Source organism: Alosa alosa, chromosome 9, assembly GCF_017589495.1.
Source record: "Alosa alosa isolate M-15738 ecotype Scorff River chromosome 9, AALO_Geno_1.1, whole genome shotgun sequence".
NCBI lineage: Eukaryota > Metazoa > Chordata > Actinopteri > Clupeiformes > Clupeidae > Alosa > Alosa alosa.
Window position 1 is genome coordinate 6,021,734 of NC_063197.1, and position 16,879 is coordinate 6,038,612.

A 16,879-nucleotide genomic window follows, 5' to 3' on the forward strand; every position below is an offset into this window, starting at 1 on the left:
CATTGGTCAGAGTATTTAGCCACTTCAGAGAGTAGCACATTGCAGCACACCTTGTATGCACTGATCATGCTCTATACAACTACTGATGAGTATTAGTCAATAGTTTATTGGTAAATTGGTTAGATATATTGGTATATTGAGTACATTGGTTTACAATATATTCAACATTCAAGCTACATGGCAAAGGAGACCGTAGGTAACTATAACTACTACTACAATGGATACTGTTACCAGGGGATGAGGGTGGAGAAGTTGAAGTGCTAGTCAGTGTGTGGTGGACTGTACTGATGGTAGAGGGAAAAGGAGGGTAAAGTGGAATTGTATGGTACATGGTTGCAGGTAGACTTTGGTCCTCAAGGCCCTCTTCTATAGATGGAGGGGAATGTTCTGGTAGCACTTGGCAGATCTTTCCACCAACGGGAACAGCAAATGAAAATGGTCTGGATTGCCCCTAATGTTGGAGCGCAGCGGCCTAGTGGTAACATACGACATCCTATATCTATTATATGGTCCATACAGTATTTTGCCTGTTTGCCCAATTGGCTGCAATTGGACTCTTTCTTCCTGCTGTTGGTGAAGTCTTCCTTGTGAAGTCTGACATACTGTAGAGGAAAGACAAATAATCCCAAAATGGGTCCCAACATTGGGGTAGAAACAATGTACTTTGTTTTAGTCTTTTTCAGAGCCATTTGGATGTGTGAGACCCTGAATATGCAGTTGCATTCTAACAAGTGACTGTCCCATTATCCCAGTTTCACTAAAATCACCTGTGTGTGTCTGTATGTGTGTGTGTGCAGGACTCCAGATCAGTGCCCCAGCGTGGTGTCCTTGCTGTCGGAGAGCTACAACCCTCATGTGCGCTGCGGAGCGGCCATGGCCCTGGGGATCTGCTGTGCTGGCACAGGACTCAAGGTGAGGTCCCCCTTCCTTTTTATCCCACACCTCACCCCTCTACTTCCTGCCCTTCACCTTTAATCTATTTCTTGTCTTCATGTCCCTCTTTCTCCACGACACTTTCCCCGGTTTCTGGTGTTTATCTCTTCCTGCTAGCCCTCTCCCACTCCTCTTTTTGCCCCTTCATCTCCCCCTTTTCCACTCACTCTTCCCTCTCTTTCCTCATCTCATTTTTCTCTCTCCCTCTGATCAGCTCTCATGTGTTTGGAGAGTTTTGATTCATTACAGTCTCTTCAGGCTGTCCCCTCCAGCTCTTGCCCAATCAGTTCTAATGACAGATCGATGTGCAAGCAGGACTCACAGGAAATGGATATCTCTGGGCCCTTTGATGGCTACGACCCTGTGTGTGTGTGTGTGTGTGTGCCTGTGTGTGTGTGCGTGTGCCCAGTGCTCTGCTTATTTGCATGTGCCAGCTGTTGCATGGTTTGATTAGCAGACTGGCTGGCTGAGAATTATGAGTGCTGACTGAGATGGGTCGCAACGACAGATCAAACCAATTTCACAGCAACAATCTGAAATATCACTAGACCTCATAGTTCTCTCTGAAAGACACGGCTAGTTCCTCTGTCTGATGCAGTGGAAGATGACACACGGTTCCCTTAAGAGCATTTAGGGAAGTGTTATCACTAATCCCTGGAGTGGATTGCTACATAAGAACTACGCTGAATACATCATTTTCAGCACCATTTCTCCTCTAGAGCAACAATGATTGATCTCTTGATGTTGGTGCACTCCCTGAAGTATGTATGTTTTTGTGTTTGTGCAGGGAGTGCATCCCTGAGGGATTCTTTGAGACTTCACATGAGGCTGTATCTGTGGGAGATCACATTAGGGCTTCGTCCACACCAGTGTCACAGTGTTTTCAGTGAGGCCACAGCGTCTCTGCCTGTGTTGCCTCACTGGAAACACACACACACACACACACACACACACACACTCACACAGAGGAATCGTCTGTCTCCTTGGCTGGATGACTTAATGAAGCGCTTGACTCTGGGCTCTGACTCTGGCTGGGCTCTCTGATGCCGCAAACCCAAGCTGAGCCACGGGCCATTTCACCTGGAGCCGGCGCGTGCCCACCCGTCTCCAAAAACTGGACCCGTCTGAGGGCTCAGAGTTGTGTGTGTCTCTCTGTCTGTCCCTGTGTGTGTGTGTGTGTGTGTGTGTGTGTGTGTATGAGGGATAGTACTGCCACTGCGACCGTGGATCCCTATTTGGGTCACGCACAGCCTAATGCGCCAGGTTCCATAATTTATACTCCTGGGGTTTCGGTTATTTTTATTGCAGGCATATTGTAGTCGCCCATGCTGTTCTGAAACATGGAGAAAGTGCAGAACCAAGCTGTTTGGAACCCCCCTATTTTACCTGGTGTCCAAGTCATTTTGCAAATGTAAACACCATTTGCTATTGGTCGTCTCTCTCTCTCTCTCTCTCTCTCTCTCTCTCTCTCTCTCTCTCTCTCTCTCTCTCTCTCTCTTCTCTCTCTGCAATTTGGAAATGGGTCGCCTTTCCGCACGCATGCAAATGTATAGCGTCAAGAGAGGAAATAAGTTGTGCCTTTCTCTTTCTAAGTCATTTCTGCACCTTCTAAACCTTTGGTTTGGGCTGACGTCTTGCAGCCCTGGAAGGTGTGTCCCCATCTGTCCATGGGCTCCGTGCACTAAGGTGGAGGCCTGCGCAGGAGCATGGCATTCTTCAGGCCGCTGCATAGATTAGTCTTGACGCTCAGTCTCCTCAGTTTAAGCAGACTCTCCAATCAAGCACAGGATGTGGTCAAGGCTCCCAGGCAGGCTCCACTCCCAAGTCGAAAATTTCACATCACCTCTGTGCTGGCAAGCCCAATGCAGCCATTCCATACCGTTTTCATTCTTATTATTCCGCTCCTCTTTGCCACCGTATTAAAACGATTCATTAGTCCTGTGGACAGTTTCATCTCAGGAGTCGGGGAAGAAGAGGGGGAGAGACGTGGTATTTTCGCACAAGCCTGCTGGATGGCAGGTTCGGCCTTGGGGCGAGGGTGGGCTGTGCCCAGAAACCCAATGGAGGGGAACAAATTGCCGTTGAGGTGTGAGCCGTGTAAATTGTTGGCCGAGAGCGGTTTGGTTTTGGTTTTCCACAGTGTTTGTGTCTGGCACTGGCGTTGGTGTTGACGGGCACTGGGATTGATTCGTGCCACCCATTTCTTGAGCACATTGATTCGTCCCACCCATTTCTGTGCCAGCCCCTTGGCGAGGCCTTGCTTTTGGGCCACTTGCCTTGGTGAGGCCCCTGAAAGAATCGTTAGAGAGGAGAGGATTGGTTCCTGCTGAGAGATCTGAGGCTTATCCAGTCAGACAGCTGAAGGCAGTCTCCAGCCACTCCTCCGAAATCGCCCGATATGTATGTGTGGATGGATGTCCATCCGAGGAAAAGGAGGAAACCTTTTGAAAGTGAATTTCATCTCCAGTCTTGCTAATCCAGCAGCAATCATTTCTACTTTCCTTTTCTTTTTTCCTTCCCCTCTCTCTTTGCCCCCATCCTCCCTCCCCTTGCTCTCTGTCTTATTGTCGGTCTCGCACCTCACCTAGCCGCCTACTCCAAACACGCGCCCTTCTCGCTGACCAGCCTGCCCAATTGTTTAGAGCTCCGGCACGTGAAATGGGTCACAGGTGTTGCTGTTGATGAATGTGCACAGGCGTGCACGGTGCAAAATGATAAGTGTGTGGTTTTCAGTCCAAACACCGCAAGGAATGTCTGACGAACCTGCCAGCACGATCACCCACCACAATAGCGTCTTCATAAGAGCAGAGAGTTAAACTTAATTTCGCGGTGCCCCAGTTGTGATATAGCTTTGCCCTATTATATTCAGCCGCTGGCGCAGCTAGACACCGCTAATAGTATTGTCTACACGCCTGGCTGTCGCTGTCTGAATTGACTTTGAACTGTCTGAATTGAAATTGAGTTGATGTCTGTAAACATTATGATTGTCAGCTCCTGTTCTCCAGAGGACTTTTGTTTTCCCTCAGTCAGAAGAGCAAATCAGTACTTAACCATGGATGGGTTATTTACAAATTTCTTTTCATCATCTCTTGATGAAAAGAAATCATAAAAGTCATAAAAATGGGACGGAATATGATATTGAATTTGGTATAATAAGAGCCTCCCCCTAACCACTGCACATAAGCCTTGTCAGTTTATGTACCGCATTTCTAAAGTATGCATGATTTGTTTTCCCACACACAGGAAGCCATAAACCTTCTGGAGCCCATGACCAACGACCCCGTGAATTACGTCAGACAGGGAGCCCTCATTGCCTCTGCCCTCATCATGATTCAACAGACCGAGGTCACTTGTCCGAAGGTGAGCGGCATACACAAACACAAGCCTTCTGTCCTAAATTAGGCAGGACACTCATCAAGTGTAGATGCTCCCTCTGGCATACACACTAGCATCTAATTGGCTCACTCTCCTACCAATTGGAGGCTTTATAACTCTGCTGTTCTAAAGTCATTGAGGTGATCTAATAAGGCATGAGCCTCAGGTAGAGCTATCTTCACTGCACCCTTGACACCTGCAGTCCTTGCGTAGTCCAGTCAGAAATATTCTCTGCTCTGAAGTGGCAGAGAAGCTGAGACATGGATGGATTGCTGCAGGGTGGTGATGGCAGGTCAGGTAGGGACAGCAGTCAACACAAGGACCTTTACGTCCCCTCTGTTCACAAACTGCAGCACTGCCCTTTTAGTCTGTCCATACAAGCAGGCCACGTGTCACCTTCAATCAATTTGGTATTTACTTGTTTATTTACTCAGTAATGACACCTAGCAGTGATCCATGGCACTTTTTTTAAACCCAGATAGACCATTAATCACTCATTCTATTATCCACATATCCAGACTGGCACACTTCAAAATCAGGTTAATGAATGGGTTTTTTAGTGTTTAACGACACTGCATGCTCCACCCGTTCACTCCCATGTCCCAGCGTGGTGACGGATGGTGGCGGTTGCAGTATTGGTGGCTGTGCCTCTCCACCGTGCTGCGCTGCGCCGCATTCTGTATGCATCGGCGTGTCGGTGCGCTGATGAAAGCCATTAAGCTCCCAGACAGGGAGGTCAGGCACGATCAGCGGAACATTGAAATGCATTAGGCCCGTGATTGCTCCTTAAAATGGCTCGGCAGTGGCGCAGTGTTTGGGGGGGAGCTGAACTTCATCCCTGAGTCACCCCCAATTTAAACTCCTCCACAAGTTTAGCTCCATATGAGAGGGGGGAAGATGATGGATGAAGTGTGTCTGTGTGTGTGTCTGTGTGTGTGTGTGTGTGAGCGTGACGGATGAAGGGAGAGGGAGACCGTGAGAGGGAGTTGAAAGCAGCTAACCGAATGAGCTTGATGAAGTTGCGACCCGGAGGGAGTGAGATGGGCTGGGCGAGGCTGGAGAGAGTGAGTTGGAAAGCAAAGCCAGAACAGAAAGGTGGAGTTGAGATGGAGAGGGTGGTGTACTGGCTAGTTAAGTGGAAGCAGTTCAAACTCGCATTTAGTCTGTATGCGTTGGGCTGGATGGTGAATATCTGAAAATGGTTTGTACAAAGAGAAAGCCAGTCTAGAAGGTCGCTCCAGAGATCAATCCGAAATGAGGGAAAAGGCAACAGCTTGTCATAGTGCACAGCAGCTTTCATCTGCCTGATGCAGAGAGAGTAAGTGCAGAATGCCCCAGACCAGCTGCAACAAACAACAGACTTGTCATGTTCCTCTGCCAAGCACAACACTGCATGAACGCCGCCTCCAGTGTTCTCAGCGATCAAATGGATACAAAGGCAAAACTGTTTTTATTCTCCCTTTTTTAATTTAAAAAAAAGAAGACAGGAAATGTTTTAAGATGAAAACCAACTTTGTGTTTTTTAGTTCATAGATTTGTATTTTTATGCAAATTTGTGTCTTTGCCCCCCCCCACCTTTTTGTGTTTTTGTTGAAAAGCAATATTCAAAAAGGTTTTGATGCCATTTCAACTCTGTCTGCAGAATTACATTAATCATGTAGTGGCAACAATTTCACACCTATGAATTAGAGGAAAACACCTGACCAGACTTTGATTCTCTTCTCCACCAGGTCGCTCAGTTCAGGCAGCTGTACTCCAAGGTCATCAACGACAAACACGACGACGTGATGGCCAAGTTCGGGGCCATCTTGGCCCAGGGCATCCTGGATGCAGGTGAGCGTTCCGGCTGTGCTCTCTTCTTGTTACCTCTGTTGAGGTTCTAGTTCCAACAGATATGGAGCGAGCTCCAAAGGTGTCGCGCTGCGTTAGCTCGTGTGACGATAGCCACGTTGCTCAACCCCACCACCCCCTTTGTATGTTTGCGTGTGTATATACAATGTGCATGTGTGTGTTTATTCTTTGTGTGTGTGTGTGTGTGTGTACATGTGTATGTGTATGTGTGTGTGTGAGGTCCCAATGCGAGCTGCAGATCGTCACTTTGAGAGCTGGACGCGAGCACAGATGTGTGTACGCATACCCCGAATGCAAGCGTGTGGCGAGACACGCTCTCTAATGCTAACAGTGGGCTTTGTGTGTGAGCCCCAGAGAAAGAGCAGGGCTGGCGTCGGGAGACTCCAAAAGGTCTGTGTGGAGAAGCCTGTCCAAATATAAGGCCAGGTGCTGCACACGTCCTAACAGCTTCAGAGAGCTGGGTGGGTATGGCAGGGTTGGCCTCATCAGCGAAATACTTGGGCTAACTTTGTTGTGCTGATTCATTAGATTAGTTTGGAATGAGTCCTATTGGTCTTTACGTTACTGCGTGTGCACACATTTTTACAATGAACTCTCTTATTCCTTTGGATTTGGTGACACGGGAGTTAAATTTGCTGAAGGTTTGTGCTTTGGTGTGGTGGTCCTTCTGTGTAAATGAGAAAGAGATAAGGTGTGTGTGTGTGTGTGTGTGTTGTTATTGCGAGGTGAGTATGAGATTGGGCAGCGGGTTGTAGATGGCTTGCCAGGCCCTCTCTTTGCTCTTCTGCAGTAGTTGAGCAACCCCCCTAATGCCCTCCATGCATCATTGTCATGGCGACAGCAGGCAGGCCGGAACAAGCTCCTACTCTGGGCAGATGAGATCTCTGAGATGGATCAGCTCTCTGAGATCAGCACGCACAGCTCCTGCACACACACACACACACACACACACACACACACACACACCCCGCCCTTCTCCTTATCCCAATCAACAGCGTATGTACGGGTGAAAAACATCACCAAGCTTGGGCCCCAGCATAAACGCCATCCCCTGACATTTATGCGACCACACCCACCTCCCACTCAGACGAGATGAAGCGATTGTTTTGTTTCTCAAGTTTCCCGTCATCTGCTAATGCTCCTGTGCGTGCCCCTGGTCTCAGGTGATCCACTCTCCCTCTCCTCCTCCTCATCCTCATCCTCATCCTCATCCCCTCCATATCTCTTCCACATTCTGCTGCCCTTCACCCTTGGGCCAAAGCATCTCCTATCAGCCTCCACAAAGGGCCAGTTTAATTTTTAGATCAGTGCCCTCACCTCCTCCTGACCAGCTGGCAACTGCCCTTTGCGTCTCATCAACACCTCCATCATCAGCGTGTCTGTCCGTCTGGGCGTGTGTGTTGCTCTGTCCAGTGCTCCTGATGAACGCGGCTGTTTTAGATCAGCCGCTGTGGAATCTCCTCACAGGGCCTGGCGTGAGTCTGCCTCGCCGTGCCGCGCGCTCACAAGGGGGACGCTTGGAAACAAGGCCATTTGGCGGCGACTCTTCGGCGCAGCTCAGTGTTGTTGTTATGCGTTCTACTGTCATCTACGAGGTCGAGAAATTAGGGAGTTGCCAGTCGGCAGTCAACATAAGGAATCGGATGACCTGCAGGTCGCCGTGACGATAAGCAACAACAGAAACAATATGGGGAAGGTGAGTGGGAGCAGGGAAATGTGAGAAGTCTGTGTTTCGGAGACAGAGGGAGTAGGTGTGCTATTGTTTGTTGAATCTGAACAACTCCCTCCTGTCCAGTCTTAAGTCTCCCTTTCATCAAAGGCATGGCGGCCGCTTGCCTGTCTCCCCAGTAGCCTGTGAACTATCCTCCAGATATGCTCCAAAAAAAGAAGAGATGTGCCCCATGCTCTGCCCTCCGCCCCGCCCCTCCCCTCCTCTCCACCTCTTTCCTTCCTCCTCTCATTACCTTCCTCTTCTCGCTCTTTTTTCTCTGCCCCTGCACTCTATCTTTTCTATCCCTCTATCTCTTTCCCCCCTCTCTCTAACCCTCCCCAAGGGAGAGGAAGGGCTATTATTTCAGCGGTCCACCCTATCTCTGCACCCTGACCCCCACGTTGTAGCTTAATTATGGCTGGACTCTGCACTCTGCCTCTGCCATCAGACCTCCCTGCCCACCCCCACATCCCCCTCAGCCATCTCTGCATTGTTTTAATCAAGACCCAGCCTCCAGTAATTGACTTTAATGCCATTAATCCCAGGGATGACTAATAGAACATTCCTGAAGGCCTTTGTGTGTGATATGCAATTACAGCGCTCAAGGAAGGGCGACTAAGATGATGAAGGGGCCTGAAAAAACAAGGGAAGGTGGTGTCTCTCTTTCCTGTGTCTAATGGCTGTTGCTATGACATTGTCTTTCATTCCCTATTCTATCACTCTCTCTCTCTCTCTCTCTCTCTCTCTCTCTCTCTCTCTCTCTCTGCTTATCCTTCCGTAGGTGGCCGTAACATGTCCATCTCGCTGCAGTCACGCACAGGTCACACACACATGCCATCTGTGGTGGGGCTGCTGGTCTTCACTCAGTTCTGGTTCTGGTTCCCGCTCTCCCACTTCCTGTCGCTGGCCTTCACCCCCACCGCCATCATCGGCCTCAACAAGGACCTGAAGGTAAACACTGCAGCACACCAGCCTGCTCACATCACACCGGTCAGCTAAATCATCAGCCATGTGTTTATTTAGGAGGAGAGAAGGAGGTAGTCCAACTGTTAGAAAAGCACTCCAGGTAGCTTCTAAGCAACTGGTTCAAACATGGTTCAAACAGGCAAGATTAAAATTGCACTTATTGTCTTCATTTAAGGGTATGAATGTAATTGAGTTATGTTATTCTGACAGTAGAGTGTCTTTGTAGCACACACGGACACACACACTCTAATCATACTGCAGCCCAGCTGGCTCAGTGCTCCTCGTGCTTGTCTTCTGCAATGGGGGTGACATTGGAAACCAGTCATGCGGCCAGCAGGAACTAAAGGCCCTTGACACACACAGGCGCTGGGCAGTTGCGTGAGCAGAATTGTCATTGTCCGAGGTTCGGCTTGGTTATGATGGACTAACGCTAATGCAGGCCAGCCCAGTAAGGAGCCGCCACAGTAATCCAGACCCCCCGGTCCACCTTCCCTTCACCCCCCTGGCAGAGTGCCAAAGCCTTTATCTTAGCCGCCACTGTAGGGAGAGGGTGATCAATGTCTCATACCAGAGGCTTAATGAAATGGGGTCCTCTCCTCGCCATTCGCAAACAATAGTCACACACACACACACACACACACACACACACACACACACATATATTGAAACACCTGCTGCAGCCCCCGCTGAGTGCCAGTGGAGGTGTTTTTTTAAGACAGGCAGCCTTGGCCAGTGGCTGCCCCCAGAGCTGTGGCGTGTGCCAGCGGGCTCCTCTGCTGGCCGGCACAGACAGATGGTTTGGCTGCAGCGCGTCCTTCCTTTCCTCCGGCTCTCTTCCTGCGCTGCCACTCATGTCTTTCATGGCATTTGCTTAATGTCCTGCTTCCTCCAGATGCTTGAGAAGAAGCAGGCCGGATCATTTGGCCACATCCAAATTATCATCTTTTCTCCGAAACTGGATGTAAAAATGGTCATAATAAAACAGAAAATAAAAGGGAATTTGTTAGGTGTTTATGTGTATGTTGCGTATACATATATTTGTTTTGACAAATCTCCTTGATGTGAAAAGAATTGAATTGTTGAGTGGCAACTCTAATCTGACACTTCTATCTTGTGTTTCCCTCTCCTGCAGATGCCCAAGGTGCAGTACAGGTCCAACTGCAAGCCCTCCACATTCGCCTACCCACCCGCGCTGGAGGTGCCCAAGGAGAAAGAGAAGGAGAAGGTTAGGCCCGAAGAACAAAGCCCACATCATCTCCCGTCTCACCCCACACCCCCACATCATCTCCCGTCTCACCCCACACCCCCACATCATCTCCAGTCTCACCCCACATCATCTCCCGTCTCACCCCACCCGCTCCTGCAGACTCTTTTCCTGTGTCAGAATGTTGTTTTTCCTTTGGAAAATGCTGGCCAAACTTTCCCACCACAAAAATTGGCCGATCTAATTCAAATAAACGGTGGATTTATTGTGAAACGGGCTGACTATTATGACTCACCTGTTTACCAACCCGTGAGCTTTAGACCTGTTGTGAGAGTGGTTGTTGAAAAATCCCCTTTCACAGGTGGAACCTCACAGTAAACGCAGTGATATGACTCAGAGGGATCAAACGGGGCTGAAGCTTGAAATATCTTTTCAACACAAACACACAAAATGTTACTCAATCCCACAGCAATGTCGAGAAGCTGCGATTACTGAAAACAAGATTTAAATTAGCAATGTCAAAATTAGAAACCACCACTATTTAGACACATGTACTCATTCAACCCCCCACACAAACACAAGCACACACACACACACACACACACACACACACACACACACACACTCTGACGAGCCCATTTAAAAAGGATATGCTCTTTTGTGATTAGCAAATAGCAGGACTGTTATTTCCAGCAGGTGTTTGGCAGATCGAGGCCCGCGGCCGCACTGTCGGCCCACCTTGATGAGCGCGCGAGGGCTTTTGTGCGGGCCAGCTGCATGGAGCATGGCGCCAGCGCCGCCCTGAGCAGCCACTTAGCCCCATCTCCCGCTGGCACAGCTCGCCCTGGGAAACGCACACACGCGCACGCACGCACGCCTGCCATAACCGCCCCGGCAGGAGCGCGGCATGCGGCCGCCTTCATCAGCAGGATTTATGTGGCCTTCAGTCACTCCTGACGTCTCTCTCTCTCTCCATCGGCCAGGTCTCCACCGCTGTTCTCTCCATCACCGCCAAGGCCAAGAAGAAGGAGAAGGAAAAGGAGAAGAAGGAGAAGGAGGAGGAGAAGATGGAAGTGGTGAGTGTGTGTGTGTGTGTGTGTGTGTGTGTGTGTGTGTCCAGGCTCTGCCCATAAGCACAAACAGAAGCTGGACTCCTGCTGTTTGTCATGCAGTGTGCTAATGAGACCTCTGTGAAGTGGAGAGCCCAGACATGCATCCCGTAAGGTGATGTGAAGTGTGTGTGTGTGTGTGTGCTGTGTGTATGTTGTGTGAGCGGCAGCAAACTAAAGCCTTCTTGCTGTAGTTGGGACGGGGTGATGGGGGTGGGGTAAGACTGGGCCCTGTGAGGAAGGGGCTGAGGAGCAGGATTTAATGTGCTCATAGTTTGCAGGCTCTTCATATTCCCTATCAGCCCCAGTTACGAGGCTGCAGGGAGCACTACAGCTTCCTCTCCCTCTTCTTCTCTTCACTCTCTCGCTCTATCCTTTCCTCTCTTTCTTTTACAACATTCTTTTTGTCTTTCACCAGTCTCGATCAATCCCTCCCACTCGGTCGTATACCAGTAGTTCAAGCATGAAGCCCCAGGAATATTACCACAGGCCTCTGCCCTCTCAAGTGCTGTCGACTCTATTACATTTTAATGTCAATTTGGGCTTTCATTGCCCTGGTCCTCACCAAAGGCCAGAGTTTCCAGAATCTTTCCTCCAAGAGAAGCTGTGTGTGTGTGTGTGTGTGTGTGTGTGTGTGTGTGTGTTGGAATGGAACTGAGGCGTTGAGGCATGGGTGATGTCAGCGGATGAAACTGAGTCCCTAACCCTTCCACCAGCATACACCCCCAACTCCCCTACCCCACACACACATACAGTTGCACACTTGGCCGGGGCTTATCGCCAGGTCAGAGATTTATAGCAGCGGGTCCACACAACACCGGCATGGACCTGCGAATAAAGACAGGCCTAATCCACTGGACAAATAGATATTTACTCAACCTTTTACTCAGCAGTCAAACGCCCCCACACACACACACACACACAGTTTGCTGTCCAGCATGGCCCACTGGTATAGCATGGCTTTTCACTTCCCACTATAGCGCTAGTTTCTGATGGGATACAGGCAGTATAAAAGCAAACTTAGATAAGAGTAATGTTTTTGAATGAGTTTTTAAACTGCCTTATTGAAGCAAACGATTACGTGTCTTTTATGGCTCCTTTGATGATGACTGTACCAGTTAATCTGGACAATCTAACTCCGAAATGTATAAATCAGTTGCACAGTGAAGGCCTAGGGGCGAGTGCTTGTCCTCTCGTCATGTTTACATTCTTGACATTTTGTCTGCACAGGAGACGGATGGAGACAAAGAAAAGAAGGATGAGGAGAAAGAGAAAGAGAAGAAGAAGGAGCCCGAGCCCAACTTCCAGCTGCTGGAGAACCCGGCCCGAGTGATGCCGGCCCAGCTCAAAGTGCTGGCCATGCCCGAGACCTGCCGCTACCAGCCCTTCAAGCCTGTGAGTGCCCCCTCCTCCTATGTGGTTGGCTATTAACACTGCTGTAAGCAATGCTAATGCTAAAGTCCTTGCTAATTTGTCAGATCGAATCGGATTATGGTCGGTATGCTTACATTTTCGGTTGTTAATTACCCAAAGCTTGTTTTGGTCAGAATATCCATTTGTCATGGCCATTATAAGCGGCTAACTGAAACGTATCACGGCAGCACATTACAGCACAGCAGTTTTCATCAGTTTGCCTAGTTTGTTTTTCCCTGCCGCTAGTCCCATGTTTTTTGGTCCCTCTGTGGTCACTTTGATCAACAACAACAAACACCTGGTTCTGCTAAAGGGCCTGAGCTGAGAGCGTGTGACTGGGAGGGAAGATTAGACTTCTACATGTAGTAGCACTGCCCTTCCACAGGGCTGGAAATAGGATATTTCAAAGTGTATGCTGTACGAGAAAAGCAACTACTAAACCGCACATGCAGCCTTATGGCTATGGTGATGTTAAAGGTGGTAGTGAATTGTGGTTGCTAGAGATGGCCTAGGGACAGAACACAGTCAAGTGTGTTAGAAGATTCACTGTTACTGTATCGGATCGCCCCCTATTACCACCAGTTCCGTGTTTCTGTCCTCTTGCGTGTATGTGTCACTTAATATTCATTTCTATACAAACCAAGATGGCGGATTCCTAAAAAAACACAAGCAACCACACCATTGGTGTATCTAAATTAGCTATATACCAAAAATTACATTTTACCGTGACTCGAAGAGCTGTAAACAGTGTTGTAAGGCTGCGTGTACAAATCCGCTTGGAGCTCCAGTGGAATTTTGAATTGCGACGAGAATTCTCGGGCTAGCCGTTGATGTGCCATGTGAAAGGGTGGAAGTAGACATCCCACCAGGCCAGCACTAAACTCCGAACGTGGTAAACAAAATTGGATATTTCAGGCCCCGGTAAGAACCAAACCAGATTTTGTTAAAATCTACACACCTATGGCTACTGAAAAATTTAAGGTTCATTTATCAAATGTTATATTTTGAAGTATTAAAACATATCGTTGTTTTACAATTTTCGAACGAAATGGGTGATAATGGGAGGTGTTGCGATACTGTTCACATCCAAAAATGTCCATTTGGGGATGACCGCGTCATCCTTAAGTTACAACAAACAAAAGAAGGCGCTTTGATAACAGCAGAGCTTTAGTTAAAGCAATATCGCAAGAGACCCATCCGCACAGTGGCTGATTGTCCCTGGGAGCCTATTTTCTGTTTATGTGTATTTAGTTCATTTCCCTTAGCTGGGCTGTATGTCAGTAAGGCGACCCAGCATGAACCCAAACCCCCCTCCTCTCCTAATGTGATTAGTAGCAGTGAAAAAAGCATCTTTGGCCCGCGATGTCTCTCGGCCGCATGCCCATGCTTAAATGTTCCCCATTTCCCTACAGTAAATAAATTCAGTTTTAGCATTGCCCACACTGGAACACAACCAGACCCCTTTTGGAGAGGAAGACGACCGTCCACTCGAACGTCCAGATAAACAGAGCCAAGTGTGTAACCATAGCCACGCGGTCATTCTGGAGAGGTCAGTGTGTGTGTTAATGGAGCCCATTAGCTTAGCTCAGCCTCAAAGCACTGTGCTTTTTAAGGGGCTTCTTCATTTCCGACGACTTATGCTGGGAAATTGTTTGGCTGCCAATGTTGATATGCAGTCCGTGCAGTTTTTGGACAACTTGACCCAGCGTGTTTACCACTGCTGACAAATAACCATATTGACGAGCCTGTGACCATTGCCCCCTACAGTGTACGTTTTGGCTTGAGCTCTGTGTTCTTCCCTTTATGGGAGGGCGTGGTCTGCTGGCCGGAGAGAGGCGTTGGTCTAAACACTCGGAGGTGTGTGCCGACGGCTGTGATGGGGGAGGCATGATGGACGACGTGGCATGTGTTTCAAAGCGAGTGCCTGATGAAAGGCATGGGGCAGGCGGGCGTCCGGAGGAGGCAGGAGCGGCCAGCGCTGGACCGAACGAGGCCGTTTGTGTGTGTGCCAGGGCACAGGCCCATCCTGCCCCTCCCGCTGCCCGGCAGCAGAGCCAGCTCTGGGCCCCTCAGTTCTCTGACCCTGGCCGTCTCCTGCACCCGCAGCAGGGTCAAGGGTCAAGGATAGAGCAGTGCCCCGGTCATCTGCTGCTGGACTGCCGGTCCCCACAGGTGGTGCGACTGTCTGCTCATAATGAGTGATGGCAGTGAAAATGATAAAGGGCCTCTAGCTCTGTCCACTCAGAAAAGTCAACAGACCTATAGGACGTGTGGTCAGACAGCTACCAGGACTGTGTGCTGTTTTTAATTAAAGTGGAAAGATTCCCACAAACACAATGACAGCTGTGTTAGAGACTATAGGCATTTCAGAGTTCCCTGCACCACGCTGAGCTCAAAGGGACGTAGATTATCTCCCAGTGATGATCTAAGCCTTCCTACAGTAGTCTCTGACAGCTAATGTGGATTTGCTCCCTGAAACATGATTATTCATTATGTCAGTATGTTTGGTTTAAGTTGAATCTAGCCAACATGCCTTGGGTGGAGAGGCTAACAGCTAGGGTAGAGACACTAAAATTGGAGAAATGTTTATACGTGGTGTCCAGTTGTTACTTGTTGTCTGGGCTCCTGCCTCTAACATACTTGTGTTCTTCCCTGTCAGTTGCACACGGGCGGCATCATCATCCTGAAAGACACCAGTGAGGAAGAGGAGGAGCTAGTGGAGCCCGTCTCTGCCCACGGCCCCAAGATCGAGGAGGAAGAGCAGGAGCCCGAGGCCCCCGAGCCCTTTGTATACGAAGACGAGTGAGCACACTCCACCCACAAGGTACCCACACCTGCCTTCACACTCGGCCCCAGGCCCCCAGAGCCCCATACAACACACTCCATTAGTTTGGGAACTCCATGTCCCACAATCCATCTAAAAGCCCTTACTCAATCAGCCAAAATTCCTGTTTCAATGTTAAGTGCTGGCTCCCAGAGCAGGACTTGTCAGCCACTCACATATCTCAAAGTATACTGTATTTAGGCCTTAGACATATGGCACACAGAATTTAAAGTATGACACATTTTCTGCCTCTCCCCTCCATATTTGTTTTCTTGTCTTTTTTTTCCTCTGCCTTGCCACTTAAGGCAGTGAATCCTTCCAAGCTGCCTGTGTGTGCCCTTAGATGGAGAATAGATAGCATTAGCGGAAGCTAGCACGCCTTTGTGTTGCTCCGCTCCAGCAGAACAAGGCCAAACCCCTCAATGCCAGTGGAATGTAAGCAATGTCAGGCAATGCTAATCGCTCTGAACTTTTCCACGTAGCACTATAGGCCTCCAGCCCATGATATAGGACACAGCAGTGACAGGCATTCACACTGGAATCTCTGTACACTGTAACCGTCTCACTGAGGAGAGATCTAAACACCAGTGCAGATCCATATGACGTGTGACTTATTTAATTAAAGGCATGGGATGCAGCAGAGGCCGGCACTGTGTAGCATATTTTTGGCCAGTGAGTTTCCAGTGGAGGCAGCACAAAGTCAAACAACAGTGTAGCTCAGCTTGTTCTCTGTCTGACACGTTCCTAGCGAGAAGTCAAAAACATTACCAGCAGGTGATGAGTGAATTTAAATATCCGGAATATTTCCCCCCCCCCCAGAATAGCTCCTTAAAATTCCTGTCTTTGTACTTCTAAAAGCCAATGTGCTTATTCTCTGTCTCTCTCTCTCTCCCTCCCACTCTCTCCCTCCCTCCCTCTCTCGGTCTCTCTCTCTCTCTCTCTTTGTGCGTGTGGGTTGTAACAAAGCAATGGTGGTTGTGGGGATGATTGTGGGTGCTGCCAGTAATGGATATTTCTCTGCTCTCTCACAGGTGGTGTTTGAATTCACGGCAGACCCTAGCATGAACCTTTCAGAGCACCCAGCTCCACCCCACCCCACCCTCGCCCATCTCCATGCCCTTTTTACATGTTCTTTTCGCTACCTGGCCTCGACAGAATGGGGAGGTTTAACGTTATCTTGTTTAATGGTTTCATTTTCTGTCAGTACAAGAAATAAAATATATCTCACAAATTAAGGCTCTGTGTGTGCTTGTTCACAAATACTGTAGATCGATTTGAACCTCGTGCTGTAGTATCAACAATGCCCAAAGTTGCTTGGTCTCTTCTCATGAAAGTGTCAACTGATCATATCTGCCTATACTGGGTCTCATAGTAAATCAGTGGCTTGTCATCTGTGTGTTCATTAGAAATACGGTAGTTATGATTACTTGCAATTAAAATTACATGATGGATCGAAGTCATAATTGGCAGACAGTTTGTTTAGACACAACGGA

The 16,879-nt window shown here is 48.8% G+C and overlaps 1 protein-coding gene across 2 annotated transcripts in view; it reads left to right on the top strand.

Moving 5' to 3' along the window:
* The window catches only part of psmd1 (proteasome 26S subunit, non-ATPase 1), a 41,600-nt gene extending 24,983 nt beyond the window's left edge, over positions 1-16,617 (top strand). For both annotated transcript variants that reach the window (XM_048251904.1, XM_048251905.1), the window contains exons 17-25: positions 798-912; positions 4,177-4,293; positions 6,039-6,141; positions 8,652-8,821; positions 9,969-10,061; positions 11,024-11,116; positions 12,380-12,544; positions 15,222-15,386; positions 16,418-16,617. In XM_048251904.1, coding sequence (XP_048107861.1) covers positions 798-912; positions 4,177-4,293; positions 6,039-6,141; positions 8,652-8,821; positions 9,969-10,061; positions 11,024-11,116; positions 12,380-12,544; positions 15,222-15,368 — 1,003 coding nt within the window. In that variant the 3' untranslated portion in view covers positions 15,369-15,386; positions 16,418-16,617. The remainder of the gene's footprint in view (positions 1-797; positions 913-4,176; positions 4,294-6,038; positions 6,142-8,651; positions 8,822-9,968; positions 10,062-11,023; positions 11,117-12,379; positions 12,545-15,221; positions 15,387-16,417) is intronic.
* The last annotated feature ends 262 nt before the right edge of the window (positions 16,618-16,879 follow it).